Source organism: Anomaloglossus baeobatrachus, chromosome 1 (genome assembly GCF_048569485.1).
Source record: "Anomaloglossus baeobatrachus isolate aAnoBae1 chromosome 1, aAnoBae1.hap1, whole genome shotgun sequence".
In the NCBI taxonomy this organism is placed as follows: domain Eukaryota; kingdom Metazoa; phylum Chordata; class Amphibia; order Anura; family Aromobatidae; genus Anomaloglossus; species Anomaloglossus baeobatrachus.
Genome location: NC_134353.1, coordinates 299,410,958 through 299,429,638, shown reverse-complemented (window position 1 = coordinate 299,429,638; position 18,681 = coordinate 299,410,958). Strand labels below are relative to the sequence as shown.

General features: G+C 41.5%; 1 protein-coding gene across 3 annotated transcripts in view; it reads right to left on the bottom strand.

Annotated features, from left to right (window-relative positions):
- UNC5C (unc-5 netrin receptor C) overlaps positions 1-18,681 on the bottom strand; it is a 556,745-nt gene that overhangs the window by 77,728 nt on the left and 460,336 nt on the right. For 2 of the 3 annotated variants that reach the window (XM_075350956.1, XM_075350963.1), the window contains 3 exons: positions 15,429-15,494; positions 4,757-4,948; positions 612-956 (listed from right to left, as the gene is read on the bottom strand). In XM_075350956.1, the coding sequence (XP_075207071.1) occupies positions 612-956; positions 4,757-4,948; positions 15,429-15,494 (603 nt within the window). The remainder of the gene's footprint in view (positions 1-611; positions 957-4,756; positions 4,949-15,428; positions 15,495-18,681) is intronic. The other variant, XM_075350967.1, reaches the window with a different exon arrangement.

Below are 18,681 nucleotides of genomic sequence, written 5' to 3'. Positions count from 1 at the left end.
ACACACGCGCGCGCGCACTGCACAACACACCACACACACACACTGGGAACCACAAACAACTGCCCTACACAGACACCCACATACACAGACAACGCTGCACACACACAACACCCAATACACAAACACCGCGGCACACACAAATATTCGCACATACCGCACAACACACACATTGCACAAAACATACCTCCCCCCAAAACACACCACACACACACAAACCGCGCAACACACACACACACAACGCTACAGACACACAGCGCTCCACAAACAACGCAACACACGCAACACACATACAACACCTCTCTCACCCCCCGTCACACCCAGACAACACCCAGAACATGTACAGCGCCCTACACAAACACTTGGTAACTACACACAACAACATCTATATATATATATATATATATAACAAAAATAACAAAAATCATACATGAACTACACAATACGTAAATTCTAGAATACCCGATGCGTAGAATCGGGCCACCTTCTAGTAATATTATAATGATTTAAAAATATTTAGTATACATACAATTTTATATGAAAATATTCTCCATTTCCAATTTGTAATTGTTAATGAATATGCTTGATATTGTAGGTGTCATTGCTGTACCTACCAGAATTGGGAATGATCAGGTGTCCACCTAATGAGTTGAATGTTCCAAATGCAGTACATGAAGGATCCGTTTGCCTTGCAAGACTTTGGTTCTTCATATTTAGGGTTTCATTTTCCAGTAAAGATTGTGTAATCTGAGGAGAAAGTTTTGACGCATAGTCCGACAGATCATCTTGAGGTGTTACGGCACCAGAGGAGTTGTATACTTTGATTTTCAAATTAGGAAGAGGGTCAAGGAGAGGAGAATTGGTCATTGGAATCTTGTCAGAGACATCATGTAGAGCATAAACAGGCCCTCTGTACATTGCTGCTGCAGATGTTAGATCTGGGGGAATTGCCAAGAGATCTGAAGACAAAACGAAAATTTTGATGAGCGGTTAAGCACATGTATTAGAAACTCATGCCACGAGCAGTATAAAGATGACCTTGTGGCTGAAAATACCAAATTTGTAAAAATACTAATAAATATATACTTTGATGTAAAGTAGTCACTATACAGCTTGCATAGTGGTGTAAATTTGGTGTGCCTGCTAAATAATTCAACACACATCCATTAACCCCTTCACGACCTTGGACGTATAGATGCATCCATAGATTGTGTTCCCCCGGTTACCTTGGGCTCCGGCAGCGAGTCCACAGTAATCCCTGAATATGTCTGCTGATCCAATCAGCAGACATATGAGCCTAACAGGTACGGGTGGATCTCTCCACTGAGATTGCGCTGTCAAAAACTGACAGTGCAATTTAAATGGTTGCGGCGGGGATCGTGCCCTTCTCCGCCCCATCGGCGGCCCCATGACACTTTACAGGGCGCTATGGTGTTGCTGATGACCCCTGATGCTACCATGACTCTTTCCTATGAGATCTGAATGCAGCATTGCTCTGATCAGCACAAGTGATCTGACAGTACAGTGATACAGTCCCCTAAATGGACAAGTAAAATCAATAAAAAAAGTAGACAAGGTTTTCATTCAAAAGTACAACTTGTCCTGCAAAAAAAGCCCTCATATGGGTATATTGATGAAAAAATAAAAAAGTTATGGCTCTTGGAAGAAGGGGAGAAAAAATGAAAAATTAAAAATTGCCGTGGAGTGAAGGGGTTAATGCCTAAACCACTGGCAACAAAAGTGAGTACACACTTGGATGAAAATGACCAAATGGTGCCCAAAATGTCAATATTTTGTGTGGCCATCATTATTTTCAAGTACTGCCTTAACTCTCTGGGGAATGGAGTTCACTAGAGCTTCACAGGATCCAGTGGCATTCTCTTACATTCCTCGATGGTGACATCACAAAGCTGGTGGATGTTAGAGGCGTAGCATTCCTCCATTTTCCATTTGAAGATGCCCCACAGTTGTTCAATAGGGTTAAGGTCTGGAGACTTGCTTAACCAGTCTAGCACCTTAACAGTCTAGCAACTAAGTTTTTTTAGCGTAGCAAAGCACTGGTCATCTTGGAGGTGTGTTTGAGGTTGTTATCATGTTGGAATACTGCTCTGCAGGACATTTTTCGATAGGGGCATCATGCCCTGTTTCAGTATGTCACAGTGCCAGTTGGCATGTATGGTTCCTTTAATGAACTGTAGCGCCCCACAGACGGCAGTACTCATGTAACCCCAAACTATGACACACCAACATGCTTGATTGTAGGCAAGACACACTTGTCTTCATACTCCACACCTGGTTGCAGCCCCACATGCTTGACACAATCTGAACCAAATAAGATCATCTTGGTCTCATCAGACTAGAAGACATGGTTCCAGTAAACCATGTCAATAGTCTGTTTGTCTTCAGCAAATTGTTTGGGTGTATTCTTGTGTATTATCTTTAGAAGAGGCTTTCTTCTAGGATGACAGTCATGCAAAACAATTTTAAGCAGTGTGCGTCATATGGTCTGAATACTGACCGTAAGCCCTCCACTCTTTTAATCTCTGCTGTAATGCTGGCAAAACTCATACATCGATATTGAAAAAACAAACTGTGGATAAAACATGTGCACTCAACTTCTATGGTCAACCATGGTGGCGCCTGTTCTGAGGGGAACCTGTCTTGTTAAACTGATGCATGGTCTTGGCCACTGTGCTGCTGCTCAGTTTTAGAGTGGTGGCAATCTTCTCATAGTCCAGGACATTGTTATATAGAGCAACAATTCTTTTTTTCAGGTCCTCGGAGAATTCATCATGAGGTGCCATGCTGAACTTCTAGTTCCATTATGAGAGAGTGTGTGAGTGAATTTAACACACCAGCTCCCCATTCACACCTGAGATTTTATAACACTAATGAGTCACATGACACTGGGGAAGAAAACTTGGGAGCTTAAACTCACACAGATTCTACAGTACAGAATCAATTGGAAAAAGATTGGTATTGTTTTGCAGTAGGAGGTCCAGGGCAGGGGCAGAGACTGCAGTCCCAGGGACACTAATGTTATCAAGTTGTGCCTGCCTGGGCATAAGTACACTGTATGTGCCGTATGAGCAGGCATAAGCCAGTTATGTGGGAAATAAGTAAAGTAAAGCTGGTTAGCTGTAGTTTATATAGAGGAGCTTTGGTTGTCTCCAGTAAACATATCTTCTTTGGAATGTCACCAGCACATTGAAGTCAGCAGTTTCCTAATAGTGTGCACTACGGGAAAGAAAACCGACAGCAAGATTTAGTATTTGCTGTTCATCTTCAATTTACAGTACTTCCCCTGAAAGCCATTATGTGATGAGGAAATGTAATTTGCTTATTAGACCTTTCAGCAATGAAGCGGATAACATTTTGTGGAGCTTCTTCATCGTAGTCTTATTCTTTTCCTGTGTGATGGCACATGTGGCCCATATTCACATTTCATCTCTTCTGCATGTGGAAACTGAGAGTTATTTGCTTTTCATATAAGCACTATGCGGGAAGAGTGATGCAGAAGCGGTGCTGTAATAGTCACTGGCTGTTCCTCTCTTTTGACAATGACATACACACACAAACAAGATACAGAATTGTGTTTGGAAAGGAAAAAATATTCTTTATTCAAATTTTGGACCAAATTGATTGTTCTGTCAGATGTAAGCAAAATTTAGCTGTCAAATCTGACACAACTGGAGTCAATTTAGAGACACATTGCAACAACGCAGCATGGCATCTTCAGACAACACCAATAATTTCCACAAACATTCTTTTCAAAGCCTTCCGCTCAGCCTACTTTATAAGGAAAGCTGGCATAACAGTTGATGACTGGCAGATATAATTTCCTTGAAATCATATGTAGAGTATGCCATGAGCGTTCACTTTAGTTCTTGGTTTCTTTCTACTGCTCTAGCGCTATAAATCAAGCCAGTGCAACACCTGAACGCCTACATATTAGTCCCCCTTTTTTATTAAAGGGCTTGTCTCATTATATGTTTTCAGGAATATATAATGTAGAATCACTTACACAGTTTTAGGCCCCCTTCACACGTCAGTGATTCTGGTACGTATGTGCTTTTTTTTATACGTACCAGAATCACTGACATACGCAGACCCATTATAACCAATGGGTCTGCTCACATATCAGTGATTTTTCACTAAACGTGTCTCCGTGCAGCATACATGCGTGTCCATGATCTGCACGGAGACAAGTCCGTTTTTTTCTGGCATCACTGATGACCCACGGACCACACTATGTTGTGATCCGTGTGTGATCCGTGAAACACGTACCAGAAAAACACTGACATATAAAATAATAAACATTTTCAACTCACCTTTCCAGCGATTCGCTGTGCAGCCTCCGCTCTCGGCAGCTCCTGCCTGGCTCATGAATATTCATGAAAGCAGGAACAGCCGACCTGGAAGTAGCTGCAGAGAGCGGTGGGCGGATGCTGCAGAGCCGAGGAGTTCAGCACCATGGACAGCAGGAGCGAAGGCAGGTGAGTAATGTCCATTTGCAATCACGGATCACGAATCACGGTTCATGGATTGCATATGGACAACCCACGTGTGCCGTGATTCACGGAACACGGAGGGACATGTGCGTGTTTTACACGTCAGTAAAGAACGTCAGTGTTTTTCATGAACGTGTGAAGGGGGCCTTAGAACTTTATTAGTAACTGGTAGACAAGCTACTAAGCTAAAAAATAAGAGAATAGAAAAAATGAAGAATACTATAACTTCGGCAATTCCTAACACTCACCTTGTCGTGCGGCTTTAATGTTGACTGCTTGGAATCCACCATTCAGTGCAGAAGTGTCGATTATGTCAGACTCAAAACCTCGATGGTTCTTCCGATAGACAAATAAAGCTACGATGACAGAGATGGCGAGGCATACGATCACAGCAATGACGATTCCAACATAGAGGGCGACATTGTCTGAGGTTGGAGCAGCTGGAAGAAACAATGATGCTGCTGTTACCACAAGGTAAAATGTATCTTTACTGGGAAGATAATTGAGCATTAACTTTAAATATTATGAAAACCTTTTGGGACTTTTTTTTTACTTAAATTAATGTATTTGGGTTAAACAATATTTTTTGCTGCTGGGTTTCAGGAAACATTTTCCACTGTTTGGCTTTACAGGCACTTTGTCTATTTCGCTGGCTACAGAACAAGATAACTGAGAACCCAGTAGTTAGCTGTTTTATGGCCACATCAAAGCTCTGCTTCACTTTTATGTGGTCTGTGGTCATAAATCAAGAGTTCAGAAAAAGACAGATGAAAATGTTATTATATGGTAGTATACTGGCAGAGGATACCTTTGTAAAATAGTAGAATTGACCCAAAAAATTAGTGTTTGTGGGCAGTGAACCTTCTACTACATGTTTGATTTTCCTCCAGAAACTGGATGAGACTCACCCATACAAGTCTATGGGTGTGAGAAAAAAATACAAAAATGGCACAGTATGGAATCCAACTTTTATGGAATCTTTGCAATTCTGTAACATAAGAGGCTATAAATGGTATTATAATAATAATAATCAGAAGTTACATAATAAACTGTTCGAGATGGGATTTGTAAGGAGAATGCGGGGTCTAGAAGGCTCCATCTCCATTGGTGTTGGGATATGTTAACACCATCTTTTTCTGATGCTTTGTGGCTGGATCTACTCATAAAAGCACCAGAAAAAGCCCTAAAAATACTAAAAAGAATTGTTCCTTTCATTTGTGGGGAAAATCACTTGCTATTCATATGTATATAGGTGTACGGCACTCCTGGAGTTATGATTGGTGCTTAGATAGGGTCCAACTCCGAATTCATGTAGAAAGAAGAATCCAGCACTCAATATTTTATGATGAAATGAAAGATCCCTTTAATTAGTGTAGTGTGTAATAACAATATCGACATTTCGGTCTATAGACCGAAACGTCGATATTGTTATTATTCACGTTTTAAAGGGATCTTTCGTTTCATCATAAAATATTGAGTGCCAGATTCTTCTTTCTACATTGCTATTCATATGTTCAGGCTTTTTGTGCATCTTTTAAATGCTTTGGGCTTTCAAAAAATACAAAAATACAAGTATTTAACCCATGACCGACTCTGACCTGGGCTTGCAAACCGAGCCCACATTTTTTCTGGCACATGATGGCTGATATTCAGAAATAATCTGTTTCTTACTGCCGTGTGTAGACAGGAGCTCCACATATGGCTGTTAACCTGTTTAATGCTGCTCTCAATTGCTGACAGCTGCTTTTACTGCACACAGGCATGGCGAGCATCATTGTATCGACCCATCTGGGCACCCATGACGTGATTGTAGCTTGCCAATAGGTTGACATGATAACTGGTGGTCTGCTGAAGACCCTTGTGTCTGTGATGATGGTACTCTTGTGAAAGCCAACCTATCACTGATATTCAAAAGAGACCATAGTTTTTATTATTGTGGCGTCCCTGAGGCTTCAGTCGCCACAGAGTATTGCACCTTATTTTAAGTTCGATATTTGCCTTGGGTCTGGAGGAGGTTAATCACTGGTGTTCCACATTCACACTTTCCATAAAGCTCAGGAGCCTTCTCCCAGGGAGGCATGGCTCTGAGTAGGCAGGGGGGTGGCCATTATGAGTCATGGGATTTGTCCTGTCTCTGAAGCCAGCCACCTGGGGGGCGGGTTCCACTTGGGGTAGAAGTAGGAGCACACTCACACAATCTTCGTTCAGTCTACCCGGGACACCTGTTCTGGGACACCATCTCTTCCTTCATCTCTCTTCTCAGGGCTTGGGGCTGGGAGCGTAACGCTCAGTCCAGGTGCCTCACAGATAAGAGGGGCAACTCTGAAAAAGGACTTTATTTTTCCTTCAAACAGTGGTGACGTCTTCTAACTTTTCCAGGGTCGATGGAGCCCATCACAGCAGGTGACCAGTACTATCCGGGCGAGCGGCACAGCACAAACAGTCTGTAAAGACACCTGGAACCACAGCCATTGACTCGAACTCTTATAACTGGCACCGCTGCCACACGCCTCGGCGCTTAAACACCATCACAACTCCATTCATCATCCTCCCCGAGGCCCACTCCACCTGTGGGGAGTGATACCATCTCTGGCTGCTACTACTATCCACCCTGGAGGACAGCGACAGCAGTGGTGGCTAAATCCCTGGCCGCATACCACAGGTGGCATCACGGCATTCATCCTACTACTACCCCCACCATCTTCCCTTCTTGTTGGTGTACACCTCAGGGCATGAAGCCGGGCAGGCCACCGTGACATCCCGGATCATCACACAAGCCTGACAACGAGTAACTCAGGTACGAGACTCCCTGAGCCTGATTCCCCCTGCCCCCTGGGTGCTACATTTTGCACAGCAGTACTGTAAATACATTGGGAAAATAAAGAACCATTTTGGAACACAAAAATCTTTACCGTGATATCATCCTCCTCTATTAGTTTTTACAATTTTGATGCATTGGGAATTTTTAAAAAATTAATGTTGAGACTCAAAAGTACAACTCATCCTGTGAAAAATAAGCCCTCATAAGGCTATGTTGATGGCAACATATAAATGTCATGGCTCTTGGAAGAAGGAGAGGAAAAAAATGAAAACTCAAAAACAGAAAATAGTCATGGCGGGAAGCATTCTTATAGCGCTTTTATGTTAGGAAGATGCTCAATATTTTTTATTATAAGTCAATGGGAAAGCTAAGAAGATGCCTGGGCATTTTTGTCAGTATTTGCAAGACACCCGGGGATCTTTTTCAACATTTAGTAGGGATTTTTCCCTGAAAAAAAAAGATCATTTTCTTCATTGCTTTATGGATTTTAAAAACCACCTGGAAAATGCCAGTAAAAGGAGACCCAATGACTGCTGAGAACAAAATGTTCAGGAAAGAATAAAAAAATGTGAAAAAAGATGCTTTGGGATTATAAAATGCCATAGAAAAGGAACAATTTCTGAAGTGTTTTCTACTTGAAGTACAGACATTTTTGACCACCGGAAAAAGACATAGTGTGAACTTACGCTTACATAATAAGCCTATTTTTACAATTGACGGGATTCTGCCAATGAAAACAGCATCCACTTGGCAGGTATATGTAGAGCAGTATGGTTTATACAATCAGAAACATGAGCAATGATTTCAAGCGGACACAACATATGACACAAGTATCATTAATGAACATGTTGAGCAATATGGAGCGCGAAGATGGCCGGAGCTTAGTAAAAGCCATCTGAACTTCATTTGAAACTGGTTTATGACCATGCCTTAGAGAATATAATCCGACGGCTATTACTCTGCATTTCCTTCCAAAACTAATTCAATGCAAATGGCAGCTGGCACATTTTAGATCCATGTGTTGATACAGTTAAAAACCGTCTCTAATCTATGCCTACTGTAATCTAGTTTATTTCTGTTGTGGAAACTCCTGCAGGGAGAAATCATAATGAAGGCTGATACATCTAACTGCGCTAAACTGAATGTAGGTGATCATTTTAGGAAATAACCTCCAAATATTATAAATGATATAGAAAATGTATAATTTTGCACAAGAACAGTTTACTAGCTGAACTCCGGAATATTTAGAAATGAAGCACAAAATACTAGACTTAGTTAGGAATGATCAGACCCGTGGATGTTCAGTTTCACCAGGTTTGGCTGAACTGAAGTCAACTGTTTGGTTCGGTACCCAAACTTGATCTTGAACGCCAAACCCCATAGAAGTCAATGGGGATCAGAACTCTTGTGCTGTAAAATGGTCATAGTATAGGGTAGGGGGCTGCAAAAGGAAGCAAAATGGGAAAAAGAGCAGGTCAATTACCCTTCAAATAAATGTGGATAGGCAAATTACTTAAAGGAGTATTCTCATCTCAAAGATCCAATTCCAATATGTAGTAGGTATAATAATAATTATATTAGCAAATATCTTGAATTAGAAATTTATCATAGTTCTCCTGATTAGCTATGTCACTTACCTCATGTGCAGGGCATTACAGTAGTTTAGGTATCCATGGTTACAGCCACACATGTAGAGACAGTTAGTTGCCAGTGGTCGCTATGCCTGCACATGAGGTAAGTGACATAGCTTATCAAGAAAACTACACTACATTTCTAATTGAAGGTATTTGCTAATATTCTTATTATTACACCTAGTACTCACCCGTGCCTGCGGCAGCTGAAGCTCCACTATTGCCTACTGCTGCTTACACAGTCTCTTCAGCATTTGCAAGGTGGAGTTCCACCATGTGGGTACATCACATATGAGGCACTGAGTGGGAAGGCAGAAGTGATGCTGCAGCGCAGACAGGCGACCAGCAGCAGGGAGAGAATGCCAAAAGTGATATCCCACACTTACAGTAGCAGCTCTGACATCTTGGGGAAATTTTTCAAGAACCTCTACACCACCAAATTCAGCACATGTGCCAGGCAAAGAATGTGCGTTAAACCGGCTAGGGCAAGAGCTGCTAACAGATTTCACCTGTTATTGCATAACACCAGGCCAGGATTGAAGTTCAGCTGCACCAACCATTGATCAGTCTGTTGTTGGATCTTCATCCACAGCTCCTGAGCAGTGTCGAATGTTTCCACTGAACAGATGAGTTTCAGAACAGCCTGCTATTGTGTTCCCCTGGTTGTGCTGAAGTTGGTTATGCAGGTGTTACGCTAACCAGATGAGGAGATGGTGGACGAAGTGGTGTATGAGGGGTAGGCAACATGGACAGAGAAGCATTCAGAAATCTTTGGTATTGGTAGGACGCGTGCCTTCCGCCTCAGGCCAGGCCACCACTACATTTAACCAGTGGGCAGTTAAGGATATAATGTCCCTGCCTTTGCTTACTGGTCCATGTATCGGTTGTCATGTGGAACTTGCCGCTGATGGTGTTGCACACTGCACACCTGATTTGGTCAGCAACATGTGTGTGCAGGGCAGGGATGGCGGCTGGGAATAACGTAGTGCAGGATAGCCAAGGCCATTATTTTTTTAAGTGGCCAGGAGTTTTGAAATACTGTTATTCAGGACTAGGGCTTATGAGTCGGTTGGGGGGTACATTCTCTTTTTCTACAGAGTTTGAAGGTTGGATAGTTGAATGATTCCATAGGACGGTGTAGAGATATTTGGTGACACTGCTGGTGGTGGTGCTGTCACATCTTCTCTTTGTGGGTAGCAAGGTAGCCCTGCTGCTCAGGAGCAGGAAGAAGAGGCCATCACTACAGCAGAAGAGCTAGCAGCAGGAGCCTCAGCTTTTCCTGATTTTTCAGGTGTCTACTTCACTGCAGCTTGTGCTTTGCATTCAGATGCCTCATCAAGCCTGTGGAGATCAGGTTTAGAACATTTATGCCTAGCTTAGGCTGCTTTCACACATTAGTTTTTTGGCATCTTTTTTTTTTGCCGTATTACACCGGATCCGGTGTCCATTGGCTTCCATTATAAAACACGCTGTATGGCGCCGGATCCGGCGCAATCTGTTTTTTAACCGGAGACAAAAAACGTTCACTTCAACGTTCCATCCGGCCGCAGGACAAGCAACTTTTGCTGGATCTGGCAAAAGCTGGATGGAACGTAAGTCCATCCGGCACAATCCGGCACTAATAGAAGTCTATGGGGGAAAAAACGGATCCAGCAGCAACAGACGCCGGATCCGTTTTTTCATGTTTTTGCCGGATTGTGCCTGATGCCAAAAAACTGATATGTGAAAGCGGCCTTAAGGCTCTGATGGCACAGTATGCAAACTACCCGTGTCTTGTCATCAGCACATTGGATGAAGAAATGCCATGCCAGGGAGATCATTTGGGCTGTCTTTGGTGTGCTCAGTTTGACAGTGTGGTGGGACACTGGCTAGGGGCCTGACGCTGGGCTTTTGCACACTACTCCCTCTTTTGCTGTGCAGCTGGGGAAGTGAAACCATCTCCTATTTTCCGAACTGAGGACATCACTCTGATGGCATTCATTCCATTTGGAGTCTAAAGGGGGCTTTACACGCTACGACATCGCTAATGCGAACTCGTTGGGGTCACGGAATTGGTGACGCACATCCAGCCACGTTAGCGATGCCATTGCGTGTGACACAGATGAGCGATTTTGCATCGTTGCAAAAACGTGCAAAATCACTCATCGGTGACATGGGGGTCCATTCTCAAAAATCGTTACTGCAGCAGTAACGAGGTTGTTCCTCGTTCCTGCGGCAGCACACATCGCTCCGTGTGACACCGCAGGAACGAGGAAGCTCTCTTTACCTGCCTCCCGGCCGCTATGCAGAAGGAAGGAGGTGGGCGGGATGTTACGTCCCACTCAGCTCCGCCCCTCCGCTGCTATTGGGCAGCCGCTCAGGGACGTCGCTGTGACGCCGCACGGACCACCCCCTTAGAAAGGAGGTGGTTCGCCGGTCACAGCGACGTCGCCGGGCAGGTAAGTATGTGTGACGGGTCTGGGCGATGTTGTGCGGCACGGGCAGCGATTTGCCCGTGTCGCGCAACAGATGGGGGCGGGTACCCACACTAGCAATATCGGGACCGATATCGCAGTGTGTAAAGCCCGCTTAAGACTTCATCCCAGCATCATTTTCACTCCTGCCCTCCTTGACAGTCTGCATACTGCAAAAAGCCGCAGCAGTTGGCAAGTGTGTTTTGTCATCATCAGAGATGATGGCTTAGGAAGTGACCATAGCTGAAAAGCTTGCTGACTAGTTGCACTGCAGTCTTTCAACAAACTTTATTCTGCATCCAGTCTGTGTTCGGAGTTCAGAACCAAACACTAGGTGTCCAGTATGAACCCCAAACTTTACAGTTCGGGTTTGCTCATCACAAGTCTTAAGGCGGCATTATACGCTACGATTTATCTGACGATATGTCGTCGGGGTCACGGATTCCGTGACGCACATCCGGCATCGTTAGCGACGTCGTTGCGTGTGACACCTACTTGCGACTGCGAACGATCGCAAATAGGTTGAAAATCGTTGATCATTGACATATCGTTCACTTTCAAAATATTGTTCATTGTTTGGAACGCAGCAGACATATTGGTACGTTTGACACCCTGCCAACGACGAACAACATCCACACAACCGCCTTGGTCGAACGATATATCGCTGAAGGATTTTGCGTCGCTTGTTAGAGCGTTACGTGAGACCACTAATAAACGACCTATGTGCGATCTCAGCAAATCGTAACTATGATCTGGGCGTGTCACATCACTAATGAGATCGTCAGATAAATTGTAGCGTGTAAAGCGGCCTTTAGTAAATACTTTCCCAAAAAAAGTACTAAATAATCTTTGTCAAAGAATTCTATATTTTAATATCCCTCTGTTATTCCTCCTAAAAATGTATGTATACATAGACACCTGGTCAGTTCCATTCCATTTGTTATCTATGACTAGTCTGACAATGACAGAAAGGCATGCCTAGTGGACAAGAGCAATGCTGTTAAAGATTGTACAAATTCTTGACTGATTTTACATGAGGAATAATAGAGGAATGCCACATTGCAGAGTTCTTAGAAAAGAGGCTCCACATTTTTTTTAATGGGAAATCCAATTATTTACTAAAAACAAGACTTATCCACAACCCCTTCCCACCACTGCCAATTTTCATTTTTGCACTTCCCACCCCGGCCAATTAAATCTTTACATTACTTTTACCTCATAGGATAAATCTACTCACATTTTTATATTTTCATACATTGGACTTTGTAGATGTGGCAATAGTTAAAATTCTTATTTTTAAAATGTCTTTATTTTGGAGAAATGTGTACATTTGAATTTTTATCTTTTTATTAATATTTTTATAACTTCTTTTACTGTACACTTTATTTTTTAGCATTCATAGGTGACTTAAACCTTTAATTGCTTTATCACTTGCTGTGTGTTATAGAATATAGGATATTTTACAGAATCCTATTTTAATCTTCTAATCCTCTAATTTACAGTCTCTTTAGAGTACCAAGGTGGCGGTGATGGCAACCCATCGAGACTCTGAAATCATATCAGAGAGGGCTAATGGGCCCAGAGGGAAAGTGACTGACAGCAGCCTGTAAGGCTTTATGCACATGATGAGCTTTCAGTGAGTTTTTGAATCTGCTTATTTTTGCTGCATCTTACATTTCTAGCAAAGGCTGTTTCTAATCCACAATATGTCAATTTTTTGGGGGTACATACTGTTTTATGGGCAGATTTTTCCCATAGAATGTCCTTAGATGTGAGAAATCCGCAGGTAAAAAGCGCATATGCATTTTTAGCGTATTTCCACTGCAGAAACGCACCAAAAAAAGCTTGTAATACGCACATGACTGTATCAATTAGGTTTCTCCAAATACCAGGGAGTTTCTAAAACAAATTAGATTTATTTAAAGCATGACAAACAAAAAAGACACAAAAATCACAGTGTCACAAAATGAATAAAAAAATGCAGTGAAGAAAATGCAAGTAATCTGATTTACATATCAGGTGCAGAAATGTCTCAGAATTTCTGCAACATCAAAAACATCACCAAAAGCTCATTGGTGCAATGTTGTCTAAGGCCACAAGTGCACGTTCTGTATTTGGTGAGTTTTTTTACCTCAGTATTTGCAAGCTAAAACTAGGGATGGGTGAAAAAATTCAGAAGTGGTGACATGTTCCTATTATACTTTTCCTCTGATTGTTCCACTCCCTTTTTTGGCTTACAAATACTGAGGTAAAAAACTGTCACAGGTGACAGACAGTCCTGTGGTGTCCAGCTATAGAAGGTCACAGTGTTTGGATGCACAAACTGCTCCCTGACCTTCTATAACTCCAGCTTGTTTTTCATCCACTTCCTTTTAGGACCCTGTTGTTCAGCCTGTCCGCTGCTGTTCATCAGCACTGGCCTGGTGGCTTTATATACCGTCACTTACTATTACTTGGTGCTGGTGCTATTTGATACATCTATATCAAGTCTTCAGTACAAGCAGGCGACTTGCATACATCTGGAAAATCTTGGTGGTTGTTGCAGTTTCTCTCCCTGAATCAACTAGAGATAAGTTGTTTGTTGTTTTCCCTTGTTTGTTAACTCTGTGTGTCGTTTAGCGCCTAGTAGGGTTGACAAAGAGCTCATCCCGTCTGCTTCCTATCTAGTGCCCAGTTCAGGGTCAGACTAGAGTCAGGTGTCTGGCTTAGCACATAGGTGCGAAACCTATCTAGGGCAGTGAGAAAACCAGGGCCCAGTGGTAGGCTTGGTCAGGAGTCACAATTTCTCCCTTCCCTAACCACACGGTTTCCCTTCCCTTTTGCTGTTTTCTTGGTACCTCCCTGTACCTGGCATGACAAAAACTCACCAAATACTCAATGTGTGCACTTGGTCAAACGAGCTTAAACAGCAGCTCCTTTGTTGCTGTTAAAGGCAGATGCTGTCTGTATAACACAGTTGGCACATGCCCTGACATTTTTTTTCTATCTCTTTTCACATAACCCGCTCTTTTCTTTGGGTTTTAATGTTACATAAAAAAGGGAGTTGTGAAAAATAGTGATCTCATATTTAGGATCATGTGTTTTCATCATTTGAAGCACAATTTGTAAAAATCTTCATTTTTAGAGGCAAAATGCTTTGGTTTTTTTGAATTCTTGAACACTGAGATGATAAAAAACTTGAAAGAACAGCATAAATATTCACTATCTCTGTCTCCAGGCTAAAAACATAAGTGGTCATGAGCCTTCTACATCGCCCACGTGTACCTCCACTCAACATATGTCCAGTAATTTCAATGGTCATGTATAACCATTGCAGATAAAATAGAATATTTCAGTTCCATAGTAACCTTCATTTTTCATAATGTAAATGAATGATAACTCAAAGCAATATCAGTGCAGGAAAGCTATGGTTGGCCTAAGGCAGGAAAATGTGAACATGCTTGATGTAAGAAATGATAAATAATGAAGCCCGCTCCGCTTACATTTTCAGTTCCTGACACAATATAATGTAAATGTAGGATTTACCATATAATATACAATATACTTTATTCAGTATTTAACCCCATTTCATGTGTTCTTTCCTCTACAAAGTCCATTGTGGACATTGTCTATAATGACTTACAGCTCCATCATGTTTCTGTCCTTAATGCATTCCGTATTTACAGTCACATTATCTGCAGTAAACATCCCGAAGCTTTACATGTTGGCTTGAGGTGACAAGAAAGGTGCTAAAAAGATAAGGCAAACCTATGGATGTCTAGGAGTTCTGCATACTTCATTATATTAGTAAGATTACATGACTGGGAGTGGTGAAAATAGGCAGAAAATGATCTTCTCGTGTACTGCATAGTAAATGCAGAGGGAAAGTTCGGAGATGTTTGTTGGATAGCCCAAGTCTGCTCAGATCTTGTTTTCCGTCCCTCACATGTACAATCTCTTTTAACACAATAAAAATCGTAACATAATCATAATAATTATAACAGAAAAAAAGGAAAAAAATCAAACAAAAACTTACAAGGATATCCAAACTCCTTCTGTGTTTTCTGCTCATTGGTTCGAGGTGAAAGAGGTAAAATCGGGCCTTAAAAAGGAAGAAAGAAAAAAAAACAAACAAAAGAAACAAAAATCATATGAATAAAATAAAAATTGTAAAATAACTCAAATGAAAATAAAAAGATTGACATAAAAGGCAAATAAATAATAGAAATACTAAATGTTCATTGTTGACATCGAGTCCCAAGAACCAACGTACAAAGTTTAGTGCTAGAAACATTCAAAGGTTGTGTTGTGGATCCCTGGTATAATGTAAAAGGCACACACACAGGCACACTTCGGACACTCGGGTAGTGTATAGAAATCAATCAGAAATCTGGTTTAAAAGAAATGGAAGATAGACATAGAGTGGTTGGAATGATTAAAGGGAATGATTAAGAAGATATTCTATTACCACCAACCCTTTTCATTATAAGAATGACCTACACGATGTTGCAGGGAAAAGTTTCCTTCTATAATGTCTACTATATAACCAGTATGTAGTACACCCTTTATGTATACTTTTATTCCTTTTAAGAGATTATGGTCCATGGCTCATGTTTTTTTTTTTTTTTTTTTTTTAAAGCTTCCAAAGACTGAGCCAAGTAAAAGAATATCCATGTTAATATTCAGGTACTGTTTTAGGTGCCTTCCTCAATTCCACCATCGTCAGAATGATATCAAACAGGCTCCCTGTTAGGTATGACATATAGCAATGTTCATCCTCAAGCTTTCAGCTCGGGAATAGAGTGACAGAACAACATTAAAGTCTGATACATAGGTGGTGCATTAAAAGAGACAAAAAGGGGGCAGAGGATGATATATGACAATATATTGTTAATATCACATTGATGTGCCGATAGCTGTCATTTAGGGTTGTCAGCCAAATCGCTACCTGTCTAGCAGACTATGCCTATAGAAAAGGTTGAATAGAATATTAAAATATAATGATTACTATGCAGGGCAAAGGTGCAAAACAGGACACAAAATATACTGAAGCCATTTTTAGAGATTGCAAGAAAAGGATAAAGGATTTCCACACACTGTTCCTCATAAAATTCTTCAAGAAGACAAAAGGACAAGGACAGAGAAGGGCAGTACCTGATAAAGGCAGACACGGCCGAAACACGTAGTACAGCAAGCAATGTTTTTAAAAAATGTTTAAAAATTTTAAATTTATAATAAAAACAAGATTAGTATAAGTGGAACTGGTCATTTCGTACCTATACGTCTAAGCCACCAGATTGTGAGCGGACCACCCTTCTTCTTCTGTCTTTTTGTTTTCTGCTAGGAACCCAGTTAAGGACTCTGATTCAGTGGGCCGACCAGCCGCCGCCAAATAGATGGGTTCCGTGGATTACATGCACGATCCATTTTACCCCAAGGTAAGTGCATTACCAGTCAAGCACACCTTGTGATCATAAAATACTACACCCAGAAAAGCGCTGCCTTTCTCTCTTCCTTTCTAGGAATTTATTCTCACTCTAAAAATTCTTCAAGACTTTATTAACACATTAAAATCCTTCTTTAAAATTACGTATTCCGGGCATCCAGTCCCGCCTTATGCATTTCGGACATATGTCCTTACTCATGATGCATGCATGATCAGTAAGGACATATGATCAAAACGGGTAAGGCGGGGCTGGATGCTCGGAATACGCAATTTTAAAGAAGGATTTTTATGGGTCCATAATGTCTTGAAGAATTTTATGAGGAACGGTGTGCGGGATTCCTTCAGCCTTTTCTTGTATTGAATTGTGGACGCCAGTCACTTCATCCCATCACCTTTGGATCCAGATCACTGAGTGGTAAGCCTGATAATTTTTTTTATTTTAAAAATTGTAGTCACCAAGGTTTAGTCGCTGAAGAGCAATGAGAGATATATCTAGTCTTGAGTTTGATCTCAGGGTCCAGGTGAAATCACTTTTCGAGCATTTACATGATATTCCATGCACAGACGTTTCTCTCATTACCTGGTAATCGCAGCTGAGCTATCCGCTCATCTCAGCTTAAGGCTAGCCATGATTATACTGTTATTAAATATGTCAGTGTCTTTACTGTGCCTGTAAAAATATATGTTTAATCTTCAAAGCACTACATACTGTGTGCACATCCATAATTAATGCACACATAATAATTCTATGATAATTACAACTGGGAAGTGACTTAATCATATACATGTGTAGAAGGGTTAGGAGGATCTTTACTCCGCTAAAGCAGATTCATGACTATTCTGTCGTGCACCTTTTATCAAATTCATGAACAAGTATGGACAAGGATGTCACTTAGTTGCTAAAACAGCAGAAATATGACAACCTGGAAAGCTAATTGGCTCATGCTAATTATATAAAAATGGAGCAGCTGCTCTTCCTGTGATAACAAATTTAGGGAGAGTGTTGTCACATTGCACTCAGCAATAGGTAATGGGGTCCATCAAATGTTTAATACTCATTAAGACCTTGCAGACTATACCTGCCGAAGAAGCCCTAAAGGTATAAAGCATAAAAATATAAGCAGCTATCTTACCACTTTATTGGCCGTGTCTACAAGAATCAACTAGACTAACACTCACCAGTCAGTATAAATTATGCTTTTTTTTCCTATTGGCACAAATTCCATCCCATATCTTTCAGAAGAATTTTGAAAGATGGTTGGCAATATATCCCACTGGTATGCAAATTACCTCTCAAGAGAGGAAGAGGACTTGAACTCTAAAGTAATCTATTGCAAGTAGAAGGTCTAAAAGTTAATATTCACAAACACAATTTGCCCAAAGGGCAACTAGAGGTACCCTAAACTAAAGATAAATAAAACGTAACTTTTAATCCTAACAAATTAACACAGATCAATCTAAAATTAGTAGCAGGTAGAGCAATCAAACATATACTAAATCACGTAACCGGCCGCGGACCGGACTATATGAGTAAGTGAACAACTGTCCTACAATAATTGTCAGAGTGATATTGCCCTTCTCTGCCTAATAAAAGCTAACTAATAGCCTCCCCAACATGTTTCACCATGTCTGGCTTCATCAGGGGGCTAAGGCTATACTGAGCAAACAAAATGGCTGAAACCATAGAACAAAGAGAGACAGGGCAGCACTCACCAATAAACTGGGACTATTTTATTTTTCAATGCTGACAGGTGAAACAGACATGAGGGAATGCAGGGAGGGGAGCACGAAGACGACGGTACCGTTTCGCACCACTAGGGGTGCTTTCACGGGTATGGACCCG